General features: G+C 38.6%; 1 protein-coding gene across 1 annotated transcript in view; it reads left to right on the forward strand.

The window, feature by feature from the left end:
- TYR (tyrosinase) overlaps positions 1-27,510 on the forward strand; it is a gene marked incomplete at its 5' end in the record, with an annotated part of 52,710 nt that overhangs the window by 15,183 nt on the left and 10,017 nt on the right. The window contains one exon of the mRNA XM_084533506.1: positions 6,035-6,182. Coding sequence (XP_084389632.1) covers positions 6,035-6,182 — 148 coding nt within the window. The remainder of the gene's footprint in view (positions 1-6,034; positions 6,183-27,510) is intronic.

Raw genomic sequence — 27,510 nt, forward strand, 5'->3', positions numbered from 1 at the left:
TCGTTCTCAGATTTTTTTTTCCTTTGAGGATATTTTATTTTGGACCTGATGTATTTCAACACTTAATTTTATACTGCAGGTCCATAAACACTTCAGTCTATTCATCTAAAGAGAGACTGAACTGCAATACAACGTCAAGAATATATGTTTAAGGATGGTGGGAAGTTATTAAACTAGCTTTACTGCCAAAACCAAAAACAAACAGATAACAACAACAACAACAAAACACAAAACCCACTGCTGCCACCAAAAATAAGCACACATATTTTGTTTGCTCCTTTCTTACAAGTGGTCTATTTGTTGTTGTTGTTGCTGTGTACTTTTGCCAAGCTTAAATTCCCATTTTGCTTTCATTGTGCCAGTGCCCACTTCTGTGATGACATTTCTCACAAACCTCCTAATAATCTGTAGTTCCTAATGTTTACTTCCTTTGCTAAGTGAAAATCTTTTCAATCCTTCTTTACTTGTTTACACAAGTTTGTGCCAATACACTTAAGGTCAAATTCTAATCTCTTTTAGATCCAAATAAATCTAAGATAATTCCACTGACTTTAGTGGAGTTACTCAAGACTTACAAAAGATGACCAGAACCGGGCCAGTGACTCTAATGGAGTGGTTCTTGATTTACATTAATGAGAGTTTTGCTACTCAGTTTTTGTTCTGTAATGTAAAAAGCTGTGATCACTTGGAAGAACGAAGCCAGAGTACTCCAGTCCTACTCATGTTGTGTACTTCTGGGCAAAACTTTATGCTCTTCTATGCCTGTTCCACATAAACTGGAACAAAGACAAACACCTTTTTACCCAAGAGGTAGTTATTAGCACCCTTATGAACAGGTGCCAACAAGGCATGATAGATCCTTTTTTAACTAAGAGAAAATAGTGCTATATGGACACAAATGATGTAATTTAAGAGTAGCCATATCTATGTACAGGTAAGGTCAATATTGTTCATCAAAGCATTACCCCACTGAATATGAGCACACAGGCTGTCCTCTTAATCTGGGACAGGACAATTTCTACTTTGACTGAAAACCATCAGGTTAAAGGCAGGTTGCACATTGCTCCTTGAAGAGTAATATTTTAAATAAGGTTTGCTTAAATGAGAAGCACTTTTAACTGTATCAGATACTTCACAGATTCAAGAAGAGAATACAGAAAATCAGTCCACCTTGTAAGCAACAGGTAAGATCAGAAATAGCTTAGCTGACTGCACTTGGAATAGTTGAGCTTCTTCTTTATGCAGTTCAGTTTTGGTGTGACACATTAATACTACCTCCTAAAATTTAAAGATGACCAAAAAGTTTAGAATTTCCCTTTTTTTGTGAGATAATTCCATATTTGAAAATAATTTATTTATGAAAATTTCAGATAAAAATCAGTGCCTCCTAAGTTTCGTTTTTTAAATTCTAAAACTGTATATCACTTTCATTGTTCATGAATTAACACGTGGTATCAAGTCAAGCCATGTCATAGCATTTCATTGTCTGTCACAATCATGTATCGTTACTGCTATTCTGTCATGAAATAATGGAATAAAACATCAAACACTTCAAAAATGTAATTTTATTTTAATAGGACTTTTTCTGAAATGAGATGTTTTCATGTGGAAAACTTTTCTCAGCATTTTCACTGTGATCCATATAGCTAATGAAAAATGGCTTCTCAAAATGAAGTCTTTCAGTAGAAAACTTCTAATTAAAAAAGTTTTAGCCTACAGCCAACATCCCTCACCCAGCTCAAATTCTCAATCTCTGGGTAAATTTATGCAGCACATTGTTAAAGGGCTGGCAAGTCACAGAGGGTCATTATCAGAGAACCAGAAAATCTGTTCAGCCCAGACCACAATGAAGCTCTACAAGAATCATTTTAAGTAAAAACTAGATGGTGACATGGTCTAAATTAAATAACCACAAACTTTCATTTACTATAGCACCTTAGGCCAAATTGCTGTTCCTGTAGATACCTTACTCTGGAAAGATTACAACAATAATGTTGCTTGAGAAAATATGTAAGATTTAACCCTGAAAATTTTCCTTTGACATTGCCAATGGCTGAAAAACATCAGCCTCATAAGCCAAAAGAACATCACTAGCTTCAAAGACAAGTAAGGATATGGCCTTAATTTTTTTATATCTGTATCTTCCTTCCTGTTTTAAAGTAGGTGTATCTGTCTGACCTGAACTTATCTAAAATGTAGAATTTAGACAATTCTAAATTTATTTAAGAAAATATAATCCCCAGGGAGGGTGGGACTAAGTATTCCTGTCGGTTGGAATTGGACGTGCAACAAAGCAACATGCAAAGCAGAATTTGGCCTTTAAAGTTTCTGTTTCCACAACCACAGACCTAGAAAGTCATACAAAACTAAATTTTATTGTATAAGAAAGTCAGTTTTGTGGTTATGAAAGAAAAAAAAAAAAAGTTTTGCAGTTAACAACAAAAAGGCTAAACTGCTATAAATATCTCAGTGATATTAATGATGTCACAGATTTTAAGCAGTCCCACTAAAACAATCAGAGGAGATAGGATTGTTGGACTGGTTTCTCCATTCCTGTAGCACTGAAGGCTGCTAACACTCTGAAAATTCTGAATACCCTCTGCTAAACATATAGCACTTCGGCCAGTGGCAATGAGCACTTAAGGAAAACACTATTTGCTCACAATATATAAAGCTTTACCCTTGACTTTGTACATGGACTTCTATGGCCTCTTTTATTAGACAGTAAAATCTGTAGTTACCATAATTAAGTACTCTATTAAAGGACATATATCTGCCCCAACTGCACGTTTAATGAGAACCACCTATATATCATATTAAAAATGTTAGGCAGCCTTAATTGTGATTGACATAATTAGCTCCTCCTATAACAAACTTTGTGCTAACTCCCAATCTGATTTAATTTGGCCTGGCTCCAGTGAACCTACTTCAACCTCACTGAATCACTGTCAATGTGATTGACAAAGCTATGAGCAGGAGCAGAAAGTGGTTGAGGCATTGAGCCTGCCAGAGTTCAAGAGCATTTGGACAACACTCTCAGACACATGGTCTGATTTTTTAGGTGATCCTTTGGGGACCCAGGATTTGGACTCAATTATCCTGGTGTGTCCCTTCCAGCCGGGGATATTCTATGATTCAATGATTCTATGATTCTTAAAAAATGTGATTCTTTTCTCATTGAAAAAGGAGCACTGGTAAAACTTTAAGTTACTTCAGTGATGTATCCCCTACTGGCTATTTCTAATACACCATAATTAAATGAGAGTTTAGAAGGATGTCTGAAAGTTACAGCTTCCAATACTGGCCAGATGATTTAATAGCTCACTACCACTGGGGGCAATCCTAATTGTCTATGCAATCTCCTCCATCCTCCAGTCAGTCACTTTTTTGGTACCAGCTCCAGTACTCATTATAATCTTATATAAGATACTGTATCTCAGTAGCCTAGAAAATGAATAAAAACAACCCTCAGGGTAGTTTTCTGCCGGGTTAGTGAATTCAGGGTGGGCCTGACAAGAGCTGCAGTTAATACATAGGAGAGGTGGTGAAGGTACAGCATGGGGCAAGGCAGGCATATGCTCCATTTCAGCTCACTTCTCCTTGTAGATCTGTAGCCTTACATTTGCAATAAAGGTGATTTTTCTGCAGCTACTTCAGCAAAGTGTTCTGTACTTTGAAAAAATTCTCATGTTCTCACATATGATTTTTAATTGGCTCTACCCCACTTCATAGTGTTATCCTGTACAGCTGATTGTCCTGAAGTCTTTTAAAAAGTCTGAGAGAAAAGACTAAGACCTAGGCAAATAAAATAAAGTGATATCACATTATGTTTTTATTCATGATAGCTTTATATGGAGTTTTCATAATAGGATATCATATATTCAAACTTCTCATGTGCGTGGTTAGCCATGATGTCACCTTTGAGACTGACTGAATGCACTCCAGTTAATTGGGAGGTAGGGTTATCAAAGGTGTCTGACTTACAAAGCTCATGATCATTGCAACAAATTGCAGAAATGCAGAAATTCCATTGAAGTTGTCCAGAACCAGAATGTTCTGTATATATTTTTTTCTAAATTACTAAATAAAACATTTGTAGTGCAATAAGAAATTTTAAGAAGTATCCACATATGGTATAAGACATCTAGCCTTCTGCTTAGACTCTGCATAAAGTTTATATTACCTTTAATATATCATGATGTAGCTGCATATAAGTAGAAGAGTGTTTCAGAATGACATGCAGATAGATCTTTTTCAGTTAACATTCACAGAGATTCACTTTTAAGAGGTATTGCTGCATCAGATGATCTCAGTGATCACCTGCTGTAGCCATCAGTAAGAAAGGTCAAAAACGTTGCCATCAGTTCCTATAAATTCTGGTTAGATTGTCAATGTACATTATTCTTCACAGCATGCTTGGTAATATTTTATCCTATTATTTCCCCTGGGTGACAGCTAGGTAGTATAGTGTTCACCATCAGACAATTTTCTGTGGGCAAGAGTTTCCCTTTGAGAAATTCTGCTCATTGTTGTTTATGTCACCATGCAGTATCTTCAGTAATCCTGTTACACATCTGATGTACTTAACACCTGCAGTTATCTGTATGCATTGACATAATTCTCTCTCCAAAACCCATTAACCCCATCTTGAAGTCTTACAAATTTCATCATAAGCCAGGTCTATCCCCTCCAGCTCTCCTGATTATCTTTTCTTCTCTGAATTCCCTTGAATTTCTCAAAATCCTTGTGATAATGTTGCAATCAAAAAAGATGGATAGTTGTTATCGTATATTATTTCCTAGGTACTATAGCTATGATTTGATCCTTAGTATGATTAGTAAAGGCTTTATGCCAAAAGATTTTCCTCAAGGAGGTTAATAGACAAGGCAAAACCTGATGAGGGAATTTAGAGGTACAAAGAGATGAAAACATCTCACATAGCAGATCAGTCTCAGTGGGGTCTGAAACCCAGGTTTCCAAGTTCATAGAATATGACTCTTCCGATAAAGCATCTCTGAACATGTATCAATTAATAATTTGTGTGTCACAAGATAAGCAAATTCAAAGAGCAAAACAAAACTGAGTACCTGACTTTCATATTATATATGAGGGTTTTGATGAAAAGGGTTTTTTTTTCAAACTAACTCTAGTTCAGTGCTGTGAATTGAACACCCACTGATGTTAGATTTCCTCCAAAAGAAATATAGTACTAAGACAAAAATTGCCCTGTGATGTGAGTCATTGCAGGAAACAGAAGGACTGTTAGGAGGTTCACTTCAAAAGAATACTGCTGCTCCTCATACAAATGCTAGTTCTTGGTCCAAATAAGTAAATAAAGCGTGTTTAAAGTGTGTGAGGCATTTTCTAAGGAGGAGAGCTAAGAGTCTGGGGGCTGGTCTGTGTGACTATCTCAAAGCCTATATTCTAAGTAGACTCCAAATTAACTGCAGTCCACAAATTTTTAATCCTGCAAGTCTGAATGGAGAAGAAGGTTATTGGTCAATTATTTATTTATCTTTTGTAAAGATAATAGCTTACATTGGGTTGGCACTTATAGATGAAAGAATGTATTCTGTAGAGAAAAATGATATTAAATGACTGCATATGTGATGAGATACAGTAGTCTGTTGTAACTTAGAAATGTGTAAGTATAGAGATAAAAAATAATATTAAAAAATGAATAAATTTACTCAACCTGAATAAATGTATATACATAAATGTCTCCAGGGATTAGGTTTCCTTTTAACAGTCAGACACAATGGACAACAAAATTTAAAAACATAAGACAATTAAGCAGTACATTTGCTGACATGCTGCATTACCTACATGGCAGGAGTTTTAATTTAGCTTATTCTAATTTCATCTTTGCTACGCCTTTGAAATATATTAACACTCCTTTACGTGTTTTCTGAAGCTCTTGTCTAAAAAGCTGAAAGTAAATGAAGTGAAATTAGCTACTTTGATCTTCAGTCTTACTGGAGAAAGAATTATACGCATTGCCATATCAACATATGATTTCCTCTTGAATATACAGGCTTTGCTGATCCACGCACTGCAATATCAAACATATCTCAAAGCGGTTTGCATAATGCACTTCACATCTACATGAATGGCTCCATGTCCCAAGTACAAGGCTCTGCAAATGATCCTATCTTCTTACTACACCATGCTTTTGTTGACAGGTGAGTTTAATTCTTCTTGGTAAACCTAATTTATTTTGTATTTTTACAGTGTAGTTTTCACCTGTATTTCAAAACTGCAAATATTTTACATGCCACTACATGCACAGCATTTTCAGACATGTAGAACTGAGCTCTTATATTATTTGAGAGTGTCTTTCCTAATACGTATTTATGCTCACTGTATTAAATATCACTTGAAAAGTTGACAAATGCATTCAGCTTTTATTACCAAGATAAAAATAGTCCTGCAGTGATGTCACAGTGATTAATATATATGGATGTGTATGTCAAGAAGTTTGGCCCAAAAGTGCATGACTCATTTTAACACAACTATAATCAGTTGGAGTAATTCCTTTACATTCTAAATGTCAGTGCTGTTTTAATTTCTATTCCATAAGGAAAATCCGAGTGTGCTACCCATAAATACAGATTAAAAAAAATAATAATAATAAAAAATCTGTATTTTATTGTGACAAACAAAATTGTGACTGTCTGTTGCTGAAAGAGAAGACTACAGCTGTGCAGATGGAGAGGAAAGCAAACAGAAAGATGTCATGTTTATTAATAAGAAAGGATAGGGAAGCACAATTCTGCAAGAGGAGAGTGAAATTGCTATGCTAGGGAGAGTATTCCAAGATTTAATGGTCATCTTAAAAATTTCTGTATGTCATTATAAAGTATGTGAATGGCTACAATTTGCTGTGTACTGTATTTCACAAAACTGTGAAAGCCAAAGAGTAATAAAAATGGAAGTTGACTAAGCAAGACTGTAAGATACATACCAAAAAATATATATATAAAAATTTAAAAATACGTTAAAAGACAGATTTTTCTAAGCCAGGTTGCTGCCCAGGTAATTTTGAGCAGTAGTAAAGCAGTAATAAAATAATAAATAAATGAATAATAATAAAAAGAACATTCTCTTCAGACCCATTTGTGCAACAAAAGTAAACCATTTTTACACTAATCCAAGATCTAGCCGTATAAAAGTTTTTTTTTCTTTTTTTTTTTTTTTCTTTTTTTCTTTTTTTTTAATAGCAGTGCTCCTTTTCTTCAAAACTTGGAACCATTCTCCCTGAGAAATGTTCTTATATGTGTGGAATATTGGCTTGTTCAACCTCCTCTCCCTTTTTGACGCTTTCTGTTTTTTATTAAATTACTCTGTCAAATAGCTACACTATAAAGTTGCACGTTACACGTTCTGAAGCATTTCATATTTTCTTTCCAATCTTCCTGTACTTTTTCAACATGCACTGACCGTGCCTTGGCAACTGCAATGCTTAGAACAAAAGAACTGTGACCCACTACATACTTTTGTGAGTCTTACATCAGTTTGTGTGCTCAGAAACCTACTGAGTGAGACCCTGCCTGCACACAGCTAGACACTTATTCAGATGAAAAAAAATAAAATGGTTTCTTTCTTTGGGTTGCTGAGGCATGCAGCACAGGAGGGATGCAGATTACATCCTCAACACATCATCTTGCAGGGAAGTTCTGTAGTTTCAGGGAGTTTACACCAGAATTCTTACAACAACAAAAAAAAATTACTGTATTTGACCAAAATATAGTATATGTGTAAAACAAATTTGAAGTTCATAGAATCATAGAATCATAGAATATCCTGAGTTGGAAGGGACCCTTAAGGATCATCAAGTCCAACTCTTGACACTGCACAGGTCTACCCAAAAGTTCAGACCATGTGACTAAGTGCACAGTCCAATCTCTTCTTAAATTCAGACAGGCTCGGTGCAGTGACCACTTCCCTGGGGAGCCTGTTCCAGAGTGCAACCACCCTCTCTGTGAAGAACCCCCTCCTGATGTCAAGCCTAAATTTCCCCTGCCTCAGCTTAACCCCGTTCCCGCGGGTCCTGTCACAAAAAAAAAAGTTGGGCTTTTTCTCCTCAGAATACATAATTAATGAGCTTAATGGTTGTGTTTTTTGTACCCAAAAATAGGACATGAAGTCTAAGCAGGTCACTGAGGCATCAGTGGAATGGTTCCTTCAAAGGGTAACCCACCTGTCTTCTGTTCCTTATACACAGGTTATAATTAGCTTTCTGGAGGTGTCAGCTTTGAAACTTTTCTTTGTGGAAAACTTTTGTTCAGAATATTTTTAAAGTTAAATAATGTTGTTTAACTGTATTTAGCATATCCACCCATTGACTGTTTGACAGGATGGATGCACAAGGGTTTCAGGTGTGGTTACAAATTTCAGGTTTGGCACCTGGAAATTAACATTCCAATGTCTAGGCTATTAAAAATGGATCTGTTGAAAATTCAGAGAAAAAAAAAAAAAAAAAAAAAAAAGAACACAGAAGGGAACACATTATGCTCTGCAATATCAGAAGACATTGTTTTCCTCAGATATTCACACTTGTATAAGACCTACGCATGTCTTAGCTCCCACTCAGTGCAGGGCTTAAGTAGCACCTTGGTCTTCATGCTGACCCCTCCCACATTGGAATTTCAGTTATAGTCATTATAAAACCCTGGAAACACTTTTCATGACTGTAATTGTTATCCATTTTAGAAGGCAAAATTATTTACAAAAGATAACATCATTAAATCCCACTAGTGTTGAGGAAATAAATCACCACACAGGCACCGTGGGGGCAATGCAGAAATCCATGATGCAACCTCATCTGATCTGTGGCAGAAGGAACATTACCAGTGCTCTGCAGCTGCTGTGTACATGGGTTTCAGTACACACAGATGTAAAAACTGATGATAATGCTGCCTTTTGTATAAGTGACAGAAATGCATTAGCATGATTAGGGTTACTTAGCAGCCTTATCCATGACAGATTAATCATGCTTTTAGTTATAATTAATAAGTAGGTGACTGATAGGTACATACAGTACATTTAAAAGAACCCCATTCCTCTCCTACATAGACTTTAAATATGAAGCACTGCAAAGAAATTCTGAGAGGCAGGCAAGAATACAAAGCATAGAGGAAATGGGAGAAACCGTCTACATAAGAAGCAGCATTTTATATTGTTTTTTCATATCAACTTTTCTCATCTGAGGTGGCTTATACAACTGTACAACTGTCACAGCATAGGGCCAGTGTGTTTTTAACTATATAACATTTAAACTAAATCTTCCAGGGAGAGTATCCCCTCCAGGACTTGGTACAGGCATAGAGGGTTGTGAGACAAGGGTTTACTGACAAAGGGTAAAAAAAGACTGGAGTCCAGGAACCACATGTCTGCCAGGTCTTGCAAAGGCAGGGAACAGTTCTGTGTCATGAAACCAAGAAGAACCTAGTGCTCGGAGCATCCACATAAGACCCAGAAGAGGGATTCCTCACTCTGCTGCAAGTTCCTTGAGTAAAACTGAGCATGTAGTTTTGCTTTCCCAAGATCACATCTGCCGGAGAAGTGTTTTCTGCCCATTGATTTCAACAAGAGGTGCCTAAAGACTTTTGAGGAGCTGTTGATCTGAGCTTCAGCTAACCCATCTGCAAAGTGGGTGATATTAAATGCCTACGCAACAGGGACACTGTCAGAGTAAATGCATTAACGACTGTGAAATGCTCAGTTACGCCCATAATAGGAGTGATAGAAGTAAGGCAATAGATCATTGGGACTGATTTTACATAGAAACATATGGTACAGAGGAGGATAAACAAGTGTATACGGAGTCTGCTGACAGGTGTGAGCCAAATGTTAGGAGCTGCTTTCCAAACTGAGCAACAGTAAGCCTCCCATCTGCCACCCCCAGCCTTTCCTGCCCAGGCCTGATACACTAAATGCAGGAAGGATGGAGAGAGCATAGGTGCAGATGAGAAGATCTTTCAGGTGAAAAACAAAGCATTTGTGTGCAATTGTTCTTCTATTTTAGGTCATTCCCCTACAGCAATGCAGAAATATGAAGGTACCCAGGAAACAGCTTTCTTAGCAATGATAGATCACGCTCCTTGCCCTATTTGCTAGCTAGCAGATTGAGGGATGAAATCCCAGGGCTTGGTAAAAACAGGTGACACCCCTGAAAATTTTTAATTGTTAATTGAATCAGCTGAAAGAAAGGAAGCATGTAAGCAAGCAAGAAAGACAGACAGACAGACAGAAAGACAAAGACAGAAAGACAGAACAAGAGAAAGAGAGAAAGAGAGGAGAGAAAGAAAGAAGGAAAAAAAAAAAAAAGAGGAAAAAACTATACATTCAGCAAAAATTAGAGCTTTTTTAGCTCTGTGAAGCATTTCTCTTAATTGCAAATCTCTCTGCCATTCAGATATGCTCTACAGTCAGCACAAGGGAATAGCAAGGGAGGAGTCAACCCACTCAAGCTGGAAGGAGCAGCTGCACAAGCAGTGAAAGCAAGGGCCCACAGTCACAGTTGAGCTCACAATGGTGTTTTCTGTGCTCTGAAAAGGGACCCTTTTCTGTGATGACTCTTTTGGCCTCTACATCCCTATAGTCCCATAGTAGCTTTTTTTTTTTTCTCCCTGCACATCTGTCCTTTGAATGTTTCTTCCATCTTTCTTCTCGTTTCTGCACTTCAGTATTTTTGTACTTCTCTTGCCCTTGACTTTCACAACTCACCCCAACAAGTTCCCTTGCAAAGAGGAAATAAATAAATAAATAAATAGAGGGAAAATAAGTTGCAATTAAAGATCTTCACACTACTATATACTTGTACAGCTGCTAATTCAATAGGGTCCCAGTTTTCATCTCATTTCTAAGTTCTGCAGTATGGGACAAGGTGCATCATAAGAATACATGTGACTTTCAAAGGCCCTGATTTTAGTACAAGCTCTTTAGAACTGATTTTCTAGAGACATGCAATATGGTGTAGACATTCGTTCTCATGTATCTCTAAAGTTTAGTTTTGTTAACTACTCATACAGCTAGACAAAGATTGTCAGTTTTAGTATTGCCACCACTGTAGCACCTTTTTAGCCAACTTTCATGAGTAAACACACAGCTCAAAATACTTCTGCAACCATCACTGCATTAATCCAATGCTCTGAACAGATATTTTTCTCTGTTTGTACCCTTCTACTCTTTTGTCGTTCTCTGTCACATCAGACGAACTGCTGTTCTCTATTTTTAAGGCCCTTCATTGCCTGTCCCCAAATCATATCTTATGCATTTCTAAGGAATTCACTTACCCCTCCAATAAGTTTGTGATATCAATCCCTGTCTCACATCTGTTTAGCATTCAGACAAGTCCCTCCATATTCTTCATTGTGGGGAATTGTCCACCCTATACATCCACAGATTCAGTCACTGCTCTCCCTTTTGATGTGAAAATTAAGACATTAATAAGCTGAATCCTTCGCAGTTTCACTGGTGAACCATTGTGCCCTCACTGCATCTTTGTCTAGTTCTCCTTCCATCTGTCTGCATTTATCTGTTGTCCCTTATCCCATGTGTAAATTATAATTATATAATTATAATGACAGTCCCTCTGTCATTAAGGGACTGTCTAATTGCTCTCATCTGTGCAGTGTCTGGCATATTCTTAACCTCTGACTATGATTTTCAGGTATCCAAGCAATAAGAGCAGCAGAAAATAGCAATTGCTTCATTTACAGTTATAAGAAATGTCAATGACAAGAGAGCTGAGCATCTGTGCATTGATCTCGGTTCAGCAGTGACTCCATTGCTTGCTACCACACAGGACTTAATATTTGTATCAAAGAGAGAAAATGTTCAAGTGTTTGTTTGCATGTCTGTGTATATGTGTGCACATGCACTCTGCCAAAAGCAATCCAAGTTAAGCATAAGGACATATAGGGAATGAAGACGCTTGAAATTTCAGACACTTATTTACATACACCCAGCACTCCAGAAGGGTGCAAGAAAAACTCTCCTGCACATCAGCTTCAGAGATCCATGAAAATGCCACTAACTCTGCCTGATCAAGGCAAATTTCCCTGTGTTCAGCAGCATCAGCTGACATAGAGTCTTCTGCAGCATGCTACAACAACACCCACTGCTGCAGTGGCAGAATGGAGCTGGGAGCATTAGGAAATGCCAGACCATGGCTTATCCCAGGATCTAAAAATAAAATGTTCCTTATCACACTGAAAATCAAGTGTTAACTTGGAAAGCATGAATGTAGCAATCTGTTCAAAAGTATATTAGAAACCAAAATCTACACATCCTGAATTGCATGCCAGGAACATCCTATTGTGGACACCGTCAGCCCCTGTGGACTCAATATACTCACTTTCATGTCAATTCTTTCTCCCTTCATTCCTCCCCAAAAAATAGTTAGCATTATGTCAAAAGTGATTTTGTTGGAAAATACTTTAACAAGAGGAAATTTGAATTTCATTCCCAGGAGATGTCAAAATAAAAGCCTCTTATTTTTACTGTGTTTAAGAAACTGAACATTTTCATTTTCTCTTAAATGTTATCTCAGGTTTTGGAAACCAAAAAAAAAAAAAAAAAAAAAAAAAGCCATGAGAAAACCCATGTTGTTCTCTTGTTTTGAAATGTTGACAGGAAACAAGAATTTTTTTAGCTCTTAAAAACTATTTGCTTCAAGAATTTGGAATATTCAGAGTGAAATCATTCAAAAAGAATCATTAGAATTTCTTGTAAGGCAAAACTAGGTTCCAGACTTAATACATGAAATAAGAGGCATTCCTTATCCTGAATTGTTCCCAGTCATTTCTTATCCTGAATTGTCTGAACACAAGTAAAGTGTGAAGCCAAGGAAGCATTAACCCCACTATGTATATGGAAACTTAGAGACAATGAAAAAAATGACTTAGAGCTGAGATGGAGATTGCAATAAAATGATATATCAGCTAATAATAAAACCATGTAAAAATGGAGAAACTGCATAAACACTAAGCATATGATTAATTTCCTCTCTTGACGTGCACAGCAAGACCTTATTGCTTTCTGAGGTATGTTTGCAAAAAACAATGGCATAGGCTAAAAGTCATATCTTTCTGGAACTGAATGAACTATGGCATGAGAAAAAAAAAAAAAAAAAAAAAAGAAAAAAGAAAAAAGAGACTGTGTGATAATTGTTAGACAAAGGCAGGTCAAGAGGCTGCCACTAGCAATACACCTCCTCACACAGTCCTTCTGCATCATGTCAGCTCAGTCATGTCATGTCATGTCATGTCAGTCACAGGGTCTGTGCCCAACGCTGTACCTCCTAAGTGCCCCTGTAAAGGCAGTGGATGAGGTGAAGTCTGTGGCATGAAGGTGAAACACGACTAAAGTCCTTCCACTCAGAGAAAGCATGAACATCATAGATCTACTGCAATTCCCAAGGATAAACTAGTACAGCCTTTGTGGGAGAAGCCCCTGGGATTTGCTCCTGACCTTGAGGTGTTCTGCACCACTACCAGAACAGAGCTGAGATGATGGTGTGTAGCAGGACAGTCTGTAATGCTCCAAGATATTACTTGACTTCATAAAAGCTTGTGTTTTCATAATATAGCATTTGATATTTGACAGCTAGGTGAAACTTTGTGGAAGCTTGTGGATGTGACACTCATCTCGTACTTAGGATACATATCCAGAAATTTCCTTTTGGAAATAAACAACTGGATTACAAAGTGCCACTGCACAAAGAAAGGTATTGTGTTTACAGGGCTGCAGAGATGAGTGGGGTAGGACAATATCAGTGGGAGCTGCATGATTTCAGTGGAACTGTATGCATAAGTTGAGTGTGTGTAAGATGGATAAAGAAAGGGAAAAAAGCTTCAGAAAGAAACACGGGAAGCAGCATGAAGGTGAGGAACTCTGTGCAGATTATGTTGGCCCTCCTGCCCCAGAGAGTGCTCCAGACTCCTGAGGGAGCAATGAGCACTTACTAGTGCTAGTAAGTACTAGTAGTACTGGAGCTGATACCCTGTCCACACCTAGGCCTGCATCAGAGACAGCAGAAATACTATTTTTTCCCTCTATGGAAAGACACCTTCAGCACTGACTAGGCCGTATTCTTCTTGCCCTACAATGCAGATTTCTTCTGAGCCCCACTCATAGTCAGTAGAGACTTTAGTCTGGGAATCACTGAGCAGTGACCAGCTCAGCTGCAAACATCCCTGCTGAGGTACCTTTTTGTCCTTGGATCAGATGAATCCACTCAAAAAAGTCCACTTTTTATCTGTCTAATACCTAGTACAGAGGGTTCATATAAACTTAAGATCAGAGATACAGACAACCACAGCACATGGAGTACTTCAGGTATAAGTACTTACTCCTTGTGTACATATGACTGAGGCTGACAAAGTTATCTCCCCACTTTCAAAGCTCTCAGGAGAAATGATTGCACTTCAGTACTGAAAGAGTGGGAAAATCAAGCAAAGAATATTTTAGAAATTATAACAGGGAAGGAGCTGTCTTAATTCTACTTTCCCTCGGGGGCATCTATAAATCTGCAGGAGGACACACACTGCTTCTTTTACCACAAGCCAAGGAGCTGCCCTGGGCTGGTGCTGAGCTGGAGCTGTTAAACCTCACCTCCTAACCTCTTGGGGCTGGTACCATGTTAACCAGCTACTCAGCTTGTTTGATGGAGCTGACTCACTCAAAGTGGGCTCAGTATGTGGGTAGCGTGAGTTCACATCTACTGCAAAATACCATATAAATACCATGGAAAACAGAGTGTAAGTGGGAAGGTTGGGGTGTTGCTGAGAAACACAGCTCCCCAGTATTTCTCCTTTGATATTCCTGTGTCTGGGCTGAAAGGCAAATCACACAGTAAGATACTGAATCTGTACTCTAACTTCTATTTCATTAAGGAAGTTGGGCAGATCCAGCTACTGCAATTGCAAAACACCCAAATGGACACAGAAACAGACATGGAGGGTCACACCACAGGCTCTTCTAACATGTATCATGGCACCAGTGGTGGCCAGAAGCAGAAGGGAGGGAGATGGTTCAACCATCCTCCAGAACACCCCCTTGCATTGTCCATTGAACAGAAGAGGGCTGAGATATATAGTGCACTTGACGCTGCACCTACATCTTGAGTAACCCACGCTCAAGTCCTCTGGCAATCCACAGGTAGGTCATAAAGAATCAGAGGCAGAAAACCAGTAGGAACAAGGAACAGGCTCTGGAGATAAATGCTCTTGGTATCGATTGAACGTATATAAAACCTAAAGTGCTGCTGATCTACCTTGCTTTGGGGAATGGTGAGACAAAGGTTAGACACCTTCTGGATTGCATGTGAAACACAGCAGCTGGCAATCTCACCTGCTATGTCATTATTTAGGCTAGATGTTTCTAATGACCCATTCCGGTCTTAAAAATCAATAGTATAGGAGGTTCAGTTCAAATAGTCCTATTTAAAGTACATGTTTCATATCACTCTTACTGCAAGATTTCGGCTCAGCCAACGCAGTTAAAGAATGGATCACTTTGTACATTACACATTATGCAAGCTATTAGTAGTTTTTAAAAAGAAAGGTTACTTCGCCCTGAAACTTGGCGAGAGCCACATGGTTAGTCTTCACCTATTCTCTTAACACTGGAGGAGGAGAGAGCTCTCTCTGTGACACAGTGATCAAGACAAGCGCTGATGCAGACAGCTAGCATAGCATTGAATTTCCTTCCTGCAGCACTTCTGCAATAATAGCTGCCATAATTGTTCAAATTGTAAAAAATCACAGGAAAACATGGTACTTTTCTCACCCACGTGTACCTACCTTCTATTCATCAAAAGAAATTATCACTTTGCTGCTGTAGATGTGATTTATATATTACATGCCCTTGTGAACCTCAATAATGACAATCTTTCATTCTCCAAAGAAATGAATTACAGAGCACAGGAGTGGGTTACAGTCAGTCCAGCTACTGCCACAGCAGTCCATTTTAATCTGCTTGTTTGCTTTCTCTTCAGGGGAAACTAGGAAACTAGTTATTAAACTTCGGAGCAGCTGGCATTTGTACTATCTCTTATTTCAAGTGATGTTTTTCTGTTAGCTGCAAACAGTGGCAATGACGAACTTTCTCAAGTTAACACAGGAAACATAATACAGCAACAGTTAGCCACCCCCCTTCCCTCCCCCTCCCTCTCCCAGGCTTTTTTTCTCTTCTTCCATGCAAAGCATGGTTACATTTCTATTTCCTTTTTTTTACATTGGACAGAGGACACATCATCATTTCTTATATCTCTTGGTTTTTACAGTGTTGAGCAACACTGGATACCTGCATGTGAATGAGAAACATATACTCAGCCAAAAATTACTCTGGTTCAACAACAAGAGGTGAAACAAAGTTATTTTAAGGAACAAAAACTTATCTTCTGCAACTAGTTAGAGTCATTTCTGACTTTTGTTGGTATAAAACAGGCTGGCTTGACTAAGAAAAGAGATAAGAATTTAGATCATATATCTGACTGAATCTAACCCCTTCTAAACCTGACGTAAACTCACTGTATTTTCTAGCATAAGTGCAAAATAAGCTTCCACAGGAGATAACTTGCTCTATCAATAACTGAATTATCATGAGGCAATACCTAGTCCACACTAGATAATACTCACATTCACTTTCTACTGCACAGATTCCTACACGATTTCCAACACTCATCTCCTGCCTTTAGTTTCATGAGCAATGTGTCACACTCAGCCTATTGTCTCCTTCTGCAGTTGGAATGAAGCTCCATCAGCAACCCATCAAACATAAGCTGGGCTCAGCACTCCTTGGTTCAGCCTACCTAATTTTCTAAGAAGGGAGAAAACAAGAATCTTTCAGTGAGATTTGTTGAGTGAGAAAGTGGGTTGCAGGGATACTGGCAGGTTAGGGTTTGTGGTATGGGAGCTGTGCTCTGGGCTTATACACAATGGGGTTGGAGCAGCTCTCCTCTTAGAGAGGATCAGCACTTATTCCTACACATGCAGCAGCAATCTCTGCTCAGGACTCTTTTGTCTAAATCCTCTTCAGGTCTCAGGTGTCTGAGCAGCTTTTTCTTACAATAGACTTTGGAGGATCTGAGCAGCCTTTTCTTATTTTGGAGGATCTGCTGCTTTTTGTATTCTAGAAGAAAAACACTTGGAGCACTATGTGATTATTGGAGCAATGACCGGAAGCTGCACAGCCCTTTGCACCCAACTGAACACACTAAACAACAGTGAGAGTTCCAACTGTGTTCTCCAAATGGCTATGGATACTTAAATTTTTTTGACATAAAGAGAAACAATTTCAGCTGAAAAGACTGAAAAATCTTTGTCTTCCCCTAATCCTTAAGAGGTGTAGAGGGCCTTTTTAAAAATAACAGAAAACTGCTCTAAATCACAGTGGAGAGAATATTAAAATATCTCATATCCCCAGCAATTGCAATAGCCTTGAAGATTTCCAAAAAGTGGGACATGAGTAAAGTGGCATTGGTTGTCCTGTAGATGGGGCTGGTCATGATGGACTATACTTTTACTGTCTACTTTCCTCTCATTTCCTCTGTCTGACACTCTCCAAGCACTGAGATTGTGCAATGCCATAAATTAGAACAAAGGAGGTGGAAGGAAACACAGGTGCTTTTGTTGGGATGGTGTAGCAAAGCAGCACCAAGATCCTCAAGCACCACTTGTTTCCCCAGCCCTGGTGGTTTTGTACAAATGATGTGAAGGTGTCAGCATGGTGCACATTTTCATGGCTCATCCAGTGAATGTTCTTTTTGGAGGCAGCCTGCAGTTGATGTTACTTTGGCTGGATAAGCAAGGGTCTTTGTGTTATCTGCACATTGCTCCTCAGCTTTAGAGGTGGTCTGGTCTACTGTGGTCCACAAAAACAAAAAAAAAAATCTTTGGCTTAGAAGGTGGAGTAAAGGAAAACAACGAAGCAAGCCAGACCTTCACTGAAAATAAATATTCATACTTCAGAGATACATAATAGATTTACATGATAACATATGCTTCAAGAAAAAATATATAAGCACAGCATTACATGAGGGAACATCTCCACTGGGCTAAAACATCTTTTTTCTGTTTTGTGCAAGTCTGTGTTTAAAGCATGAGGGACTGCCAAATCTGGTAGACCACTAGAGGTAAGTCTACCACAGCTCCATGTTTTCAGGTCCAAACTGTGCTGAGTCTGAACATATTTTCCCAATAGGCACACATACACACAATGCATACAAATGTATTTATATATATATGCATATGTCTGACACAGATCAACATAGAAAATACAGCACTCACAGATGCCAACAGTACGAACAACCTCATCCTCTTGTCCTCTCTGCTTGACGAGGCTGAAAGCCTGTTAGTCAAAAAATCAGACACATACATACACGTAAAGAGTCTGGATCCCCCAGTAACTGACCTTGGACACCCAGTTTACCCAGTCTCTGGATCCCTTGGTCTCCCCATTGTCTCTCTCACAAGAAGATGCACACACTGGTCTCTCCACTAGCTGGTCCAGGAGTTGGCAGAGAGGCAGTGGTGTCACAAGGGCTGGTGGAAGAGAGTCATGCCCAAGGGTGCACATGTACACTGCAACTTGGAAGTGATGGGGGAAGCCTGAAAGTTCCCCAGCAAGCAGGGCTGGGACACAGAACAAGCAGTGAAACCCAGGGCAGTCCTCAGCACTGTTTCAGTGCAGGGGAGACACAGCATTGGAAACCTTGGCTGGGTTTCTTACAATAATTGAGGGCAGCAACTTAATTTTTAATCAGACTTTTACATTATGACAGGTTCAATTTGTTTACAAGCAGCCTGAGAGTCCCTGTACGGTCTTTAGTCAACTAAGAAGTATAAGAAAAAAAAATGACCCTGCAATACAACTGCACACACTGGCAAATAATGCCTTGACTTTACAACCTCAGCTTTAGTAGCTCTTCCAAGACTGAAGCACCGATGCTTCTCCCAAACGCTTGGGATGGGAAAGTACCTGAAGTGATTTTGTAATATCAGGTGACTAGTGCCAACTTTTAAACTGATGACTACTGTATAATCACAGTCCTTGGACTAGCATCTCAGCTTTCCTAAATTTGTTTCTTTTTCATTCTTTTACAAATGCAAATACATGTTGCTTGCCAGATTTCCTTTACAGAATGTCAGGTCTCGTGATAGTGAAATAAATTGTTTAAACGAGATCTACGTAACAACATTCTGCCTTCCTTTTACCATAGTCAGTCTTACCTTGCATTAGTATCACAACAGTAAATCAGGAATGAAAGTCTCTATGTCAAGACTGGTGCAACCAGTGATGTGGTACATATTTGAATGTGATAAAGTTATTAGTGGTTTGCAAAGTTGCCCTGTAGCAGCTAAACCCTTAGTACTGGCTGTGTGCACACTTACCAGAGGTTCATGGATTTATCAGGCTAATGAGAAACACAGACCACTGTTTCACAGCTGCTTTTAATCAGCTTAATCTGGTTCATAACCACCAAAATAAACAGTCCTGCTCACCTCTTTTGAGCATCTGGATGTGCTTGCCCCTGTTCCTCTATTGTACTGGTACTGTCCATTATGCAAAAGCATAATGAATCAGGTCTGGGATTTTATCTCACCTCAGCTATCCTGGAATAAGTGAAAACAAATGAGAAGTTTGGATTTAAAATAAATCAGTTCCTTAATCTTAGTTATAACAAGGTTGTGCAAACACTTATAAGAAATGTGAGGACAAGGGAGTAAGAGGACAGCAAAATTGCATCCTGGGACATACGGTGGCTATGAATCTTCATTGTCTTCCCACTGGGGACACTGCAGGGTTGCATGTGTTTCTGGTCCCCTGGCAGAACTTGTATAAAGGTACCAAACCCTCTTCTTCCCCCCTTTCCTTCTCTTCAGCTGTTCTTAATTGCAAGGTAAAATACACCGGCTTAAACATCTCCTAGAAAAGCTTCCCAAATGGCCAGTTAGGTTTACAATGTCTGTCAGTGTCTCTGCAGTGGTTCAATACAGGGAAATCTTTAATAACAGATATTGGTCTGGTTTCTCCTCCTACACTGCAATTGGTCAAATGTAGCTCTGTGCCTGACTGTGGAGGCACACCATTCGAAAATGGCTCCTAGCGGAGACTCTTCAAAGTCATAAAGAAAATACCTACTCTCATTGTTTTGTTTCACTTTTTTCCAGTTTTTAAGATTTTCTTCTTGCAAGCAGCGTCTCTTTTTTTTCAGATCACACATTAGCTAGAATAGTATGAAGTTATACAGCCTACATATAGCAGTGCTGCTTATACTCTGCTTGATATTTCCCACTGGTAACATAAACCCATTTATTTCTTGACTCATCCTTTCATTAGCTATAATCCCATTCCATATATTATTCATAAAATAAAATGAATCCAGAAATATATGTATTGGTGGCCTTTTTTTAATCATCTTCAAATCAATCTTATTGCCTCCACCCCCTTTTAAACCAAGTTTTTTTTTTGTTATTTGTTTGGGTTTTTTTTTGTTTTTTTTGTTTTTCCAAATTAATTTTCTGCTATGGCTCATTTCATTTCACTTTGTATAATCTGGTATGTATGAAGCAGAACAAGGAAAATACTCAGGTCTATTTATATGCAATCAAATGAAAGTGATATATCCATATCTTTTACAGATGGCTTTAATTTTCTCTGTTAAAGCACCTTGCTGTACTAAAATTCATTGTGAAGGCAAAGTATATTTCCCCAGAATGAAAATTTGAACTACCAAAGCATCAACATACCTGGTGGGAGTCTTTATTACTTTTTACAATATACCAGCTCTTTAAAATAGTAGTACTGGGGAAAAAAAAAAATAAAAAAAAAAAAATCTAACTGAACTGGAGTTTAAGTGATAGTGTATTTATCATGTTGTTTCAAGGTTTAAATAAAAACTCAGAGCCTTATTTTAGCCTAATAATGTCTAAATCCATTGTATTCTATGACATTAAAATACTGTTTCTTATCATAAAAATAATTTTTGCATAAGCCGTTGATTGTCATAATCTAAGAGTTTTAAAACCTTTAATATTTACTCTAATAAAATTCCAACTACTCTGGAAGTGTAATACAGAGAAATTGAACCTCATTGGGCTTTAAATGTAAGACAGGACCTCTTTCAAATTTCAAATTATTTTCCTATCCCTTCTGGTTCCTTAACCTCTTATTTGGATATGCAGTTTGGGCACTTTAATTACCTCAAGAGAAGGAAGCAGCCTTCCAGACAGAAGCAGTCTTTGCTCTAACCTAGATACACTTATTTCTTAAGGCCTTTAAAGAAAACCTCTTCCAAGTTACTTTTGCTTGCCATTGAATGAGAATGAAGGGTGTTAGGGCTATCACAAGACTGATTTCCATTTCAGTTAGTCCATTTCCATATTTTAATTTTCTATTTCTTAAGTTCTGATTGTCTGTGACCTTTCTAGGCAGGAGCTGTCACCCTGGCTCCCTGGGTAAGATACCTTCTTACCCATTGCTTGTGCAAAGTACCTCTCACTAAACCACCAAGATATAGAAAGCCAAAGGAATTTGTTTGGGCCACAAGCAACAATTGTTTGAGGGGTTTGGAGAATTTGTTGTTTGGGGAGGATGAAGCTACGATTTAAAGATATGATTTCTAAATATGAAATCTTTCAATGTCTGGATTTGCTCACTCCTCCAAAAGACTTGTGATAGCCAAGCTCAAGTTCTGAGTTCTTTAATCCTATGAAGGATTAAAGAAGGATTAAAGAACTAAGGAGGGAACTGATTTAGACAAAAGGATTTTTCTCTGCACAGTGCCTAGGCGAGTGACCATGCATTTGTTTCTTCTTTCATTTCCTGTAGCCAAACTGATGTTAAGCCTTGTGTTTCACACAGAAACACTTCTTCCTTTCCCTTTTCCTTCCCCTCTTCTAGTTAATGAGGATTTACTCTCTCTTTTACTCTCTTAGATTCCAGGTTAGGTTCTCCCCATTCACACACCCTGAATAAAATTCCCAATGGATTTCGATTAGTTCTCTCTTTTCCTGTATCCCACTTCATATATCCCACCACTCTCACATCCCATCTGCTCTTTTCAGCATTGCCAGCATCCCCCAAATGATGCCAGTCTAACTAGGAATGCATTGCTAAAAATGTCTCCGTATCTGGAAAATGTTACTGCGACCTGTGCAAGTAGCTAATTAGTTGCTCGCCCTCTTTGTCTATGTGGTGAGGAAGAAAGAAGCCGACTAGACTGCTGTAGGATTTAGACAGATATTTCCCTCATTGAGCTTCTGCCCAGTAGCTTTTGGGAGCAGAAGAAATATGGAGATTGGATATCACAGAGTCCTTACTCATTAGACGTCTTTTTGTTACTTTCAGTCTCATCACGACAAAAAAGGAAGGCAAAGTGTAATAAAATGGCCAGTTGTCATTTCAGTTGTCATTTTATTGATAGCCCTGCTTTGTTAGACTGTGGGGCAGGGGAGGATGTAGAGGTGCATATAAAGAAGACATAAAAGCAGTTTTGCCAAAGTAACCAAAAAATCCAAGGAGTTCAAGTCTGCCATTCCGCTACAAACTTGGCTTTTCTACCAGCAACACTGTCACTCCACAAACGGACCAGCTAATTGCATCAGCACTTTGCCTTTTTGTGTGAGCTTTTACTTCTGCACTTCTAAGCTCTTCTTCCAAGTTTGCAGCTGTTGTAAGCATAGAAACATGGAATATGATAATATATTTTCAAGATATAAGGAAATGACTTACAACATGGCTGTGTTTAAGGGAAGAAAACAAAACCTTCTATCAACAGTGAGTGGAACAACATCTGATGACCAAAATACTGATTTCTCTCTACCACAGAAACCACATGCCCACTATCTGATAGGGCAACCATTTCTGTAGACCAGGACACATGGATGAACATTCAGATGACAAGGAGCTGACAGAGATCTTATGGGTCAGGATTAAAGGGAAGGCAAGGACAGGCAACATAATAGTGGAAGTGTGCTACAGGTCACCTCCTCAGGGAGATCAAGCAGCTGCGGCCCTCTATAGACATACAGAAACAGCCTCATGTTCACATGCCCTGGTCTTCATGAGGGACTTCAACCACCCCAATATCTGTTGGAGGGACAGCACAGCAGGGCATAGGCAACCCAAGTGGAATACATTGATGACAAATTCCTTCTTCAAGAAATAGAGGAGACAATGAGGAGAGGTGCTATGCTGGACCTCATTCTCACCAACAAGGAGGGGCAGGTGGGAAATGAGAAGCTCAAGGGCAGCCTTGGCTGCAGTGACCATGAAATGGCACAGTTTAGGATCCAGAGAGCAGTGATAAGGCAGCACAGCAAGCTCACTCCCCTGGACTTTTGGAGAGCAGACTGGCTTCTTCAGGGATCTGCTTGAGACAAAGCCCTGAAGGGCAGAGGGGCCCCAGAAAGCTCACTAATATTCAAGAATCATCTCTTCCAAGCTTGGGAGTAATGTATCCCAACAAAAAAAATGTTGGGCAAAAACACCAGGAGGCCTGCACAGATGAATAAGGAGCTCCTGGCCAAACTCAAACAGAAAAAGAAGGCCTACAGAGAGTAGAAGCAAGGACAGATAGCCTGAGAGGAATACAGAGACATTGTCTGAACAGCCAGGGATCAGGTTAGGAAACCCAAAACCCTTTTAGAGTTAAATTTGGCCAGGGACATCAAGGGGAACAAGAGAAACTTCTATAGGTACATCAGTGATGAAAGGAAGACTAGGGAAATTGTGGGACCTCTCTGAAAGGAAATGAGAGACCTGGTCACTGAGGATATGGAGAAGGCTGAGGTACTCAATGACTTTTTTGCCTCAGTCTTCAGCAGCAAGAACTCCAGCACATGGCCCAGGCCCAGAAGGCAAAGTCAGGGACTGCGAGAATGATGAACCTCCCACTGTAGGAGAAGATCAAATTTGAGACTATCTAAGGAACCTGAAGGTGCACAGATCCATGGGACCTGATGAGATGCATCCATGGGTCCCGAGGGAAGAGGCAAATGTAATTTTAAAGCCACTGTTCATCGTATTTGAGAAGTCGTGGCAGTCTGATGAAGTTTGCACTAACTGGTAGAGGGGAAAGAGTATTTTTAATTTTTAAAAAGAGAAAAAAGACCCAGGGAACTACAGGCCAGTCAGTCTCACCTCTGTGCCTGGCAAGATCATAGAACAGATTCTCCTGGAAACTCTGCTAAGGTACATGGAAAATAAAGAGGTGACTGGTGAATGTATGAAGAGAGTTAAATGCATCGGTCATGGATGGTCATCACGGGAGTCATAAAATGTAACTCTCTGATAAAAAATTACCTATGATGCCCAACAAGAACTGTTTGGATTTTACAACAATATATATCTTGTTTCACTCTCTCCATGGATTTTCTCTCCAGCTGAATGAACTGGGAGACTTATTTTTCCACCCAGCTGGAAAACCTTTCTTAAAAAGCAAGTGTAAGATTCCTTCTTTCTTAACTTTTCTAACAAAATATGGTTAAACCGGGAAATGGCAGTTCATCCTTTTAAATGGAGAGATACAAACATATGAGATAGTTAAAAAAAAAAAAAAAAAAAAAAGGCAAAGAAAAAATATGTATCAAAGATATCAGATTTTTCAGGCAAAAGAATAAAAAAAATGAAGATGAAGATCCTCACCAAAAATACAGAGCATCATGCATTATCTTGCTGAGAAAAGAATGAGTATCGTGAGCCCATCTTACTGAACAAGCTGGGAACAAGCCTTTAAATGGAAAGAATGAATGCAACGTCTTTGAATTTCTTTGTTAACAAGCAGAATATGATCCTAATATTTCAAAGTGTAAAGAAAAAAAAAAAAAGCCAAGGAAATTCAAAGATAAATGCACAAGGCCAGCTATTCTGGAGGGAGTAATGGAAAGTGTGACTCTTAAAACTCAAAGGGCTATTTTTGAGATTTTTATAGTGACATACAGATATGTTAGAGGAAACATATTTATGACATTTTTGTAAAGATTATATTGTTTTATGTTGGCTAAAGGAGGGAACTATTCATAAACAACTCAATTAATTGTGCAACATAACTTATGCATCAGCACAAATCATCATATCATTAATTAGAGACATATGATTGCATCTTAATCTAAGAATCAGCTGCAAGAGCCAGTAATTCAATGCTCCTGCTATGGCTAAGAACAGCTTGGTATCTTATGTGGGAACCACACTGCAAATGAAGGAATCCAAAGCACATATATTCATTTCCATGGAAATGCTTTACATTTGCATTCTATTTAAAAGATTACTGGCCTAAGAATTCTTGAAACTGCTTATGAAACTGCAACGTTTAAGTCATCCAGGGAGAATGCTGCATTTCAGGGCATGTCATGCAAAGCTATTTCAGGTGAATGACAACTTCTAGCTCTGAATTGTGTGCTCATCAACCCTTCAGATTTTTAAAATGTGGTTGCTGAATGTAGCTTCAGCGTTTTCTGAAAAACAGACCCCAAAAAGTACCTCAGACTGAGCATTCAAATGTTAGGGTGTGGACCTTGAAAATCTCATCTAAGTCCTTTCTCTGCCTTCTTAAATTATAATCACATCCTTATAACTTAAGTGCCTCTGTACCTCTAGCAGTCTTACACTGTAGAGAAGAGCTATCTCAGTTCTCATCTACAACTAGGAAAAACAAAAAAAAAACAAAACAAAAAAAAAAACAAAACAAAAAAACAAACAAACAAAAAAAAAAAAACAAAAAAAAAAAAAAAACAAAAAAAAAAAAAAAAAAACAAAGCACTGACAGTAAGGGTGCCTTGCCCAAAACACAAGAGGCAAGCAGTGTAAGGACTGTAGTCCAACACCCTCTCTCTCTCCCACTCCCAAGCTAAACTAGCAGCCTGATTTCCCATACATTGTATGCCTTTTTAAATGATTACTGAATTTCTCTATGCCATTCTCCAAAGATGTAATCTGATTACAGACTTTCTGTTCAAACTTTCTCATAACTGCAGCTGAAGCCTTGATATCATTGTTTAAATTTATCCATTTGAAAGCTTCAGCTGAGCATTATTATTCTGACAAGAGTTTTTCTAGACAGGGCTGATGAAATTAACTGAAGATGAGAGCCACAAATGAAAATCTTAATCAAGATTAATACCTGCATTGTTAAGGGTTGACAAGGTGGATGAACATAGTGATGCTTTCATCTAATAAATCTTTTGATCCTAAAAAAGAACCAAGGTTCTGGCCCAAGCTCTGTTTTGATGAGGGAGAGAGGGTTTTAATTTTGATGGAATAATCGAAGTGTTTCTCAAAATTTCTGCCAAATGACAGGAGGTAAAATTCTACCTGCAGAATTCCTGCACGTTCCACTGAGATCCTGATGCTTCAAAGCACTTGCACTTAGGGTCTGTTTTTTGAGATAACTTGAGTCCCTGAACAACTGGTTATTAATTACAGGGGTATGGGGAGTGTGTGTCCTCCAGCCAGTGGCTGGTGTTAGGGAGCAGCCCTTTTATACATGTAAAACACCTTCAATCCTGAGCAACTGTTGAGCCAAGGTTCCAAATAAAGTATAATCTACAAGTCTCTTTAGATCCTTGTATTTTTAAATCCCTCATAATTGATAAATGAGTTCAGTGATCCCTCCCTGAGCTTGATGTCAATAATGCCCTTCTACCGAGTTCTTTTGATGAAGTGTGGACTCCCTTATATTTACATGTAAGATGCCTGCATCTGTTCCCCTGGCAGCACCTTGCCACCTTCCCTGTTCTAACGTGGCATATCCAGGTGTTTGCTGACAAGCCAAGGTGTAAACACAGTGTAAACAGTAGGGAATTTGGGAAAGGTTCTGAGGATTGAATCAAGGTGAAGAATTGAGCAGACAAAGCTCAGGCACAAAGGGAGAAGAACTGAGAATGCTTTGGAGGGTTGTTAATTTTGTTTTCCAAACACATCCAAGAGTTGACTTGAAAATATCAATACAAACTGTTCTGTTCCTATACTGCAGCACTTAAGCTTTCTCCCTCCACATTAAAGAACAGACTTACAAACCTGTGCTAGGAGACAGCTAAAGGAATGAAAATGGAAAAGACCAGCTCAGGTCAGAAGTGTAGATCAAACCTATGGTTACAGAAAGCATCTTTCCTGACAGCTGAACTCCTTTATCAAGTTTTTGGCCTCATATAGCACATCCCTTCTTCCTCAGATATTTCCAGCCCCTCGGTGGTGTCCAATCAGTCATGGTGTAACCACAGTTTAATGCAGGACTGAAAACCTCTAGTTACAGTGGGAAAAAAAAAAAAAAAAAAAAAAAAAAAAAAAAAAAAAAAGGAGAGGGGAGGAGGGAGGAGAGTGAGCAGCTGGGGACAAGACCATCCAGAAAGAGTCAAAAAGTTTCTGAGAGTGACAAGCAAGGACTGAGGTCTTTAAATCTTTTCTCTGTATCCCTCACAACCATATGAATTACTGAACAGAAATTACAATCAGGTCATAGTGACACTGTGAATTGCATTTAGGGAATTTAAAAGCATATTC

The sequence above is a fragment of the Aythya ferina genome (genome assembly GCF_964211825.1).
Source record: "Aythya ferina genome assembly, chromosome: 1".
In the NCBI taxonomy this organism is placed as follows: Eukaryota; Metazoa; Chordata; class Aves; order Anseriformes; family Anatidae; genus Aythya; species Aythya ferina.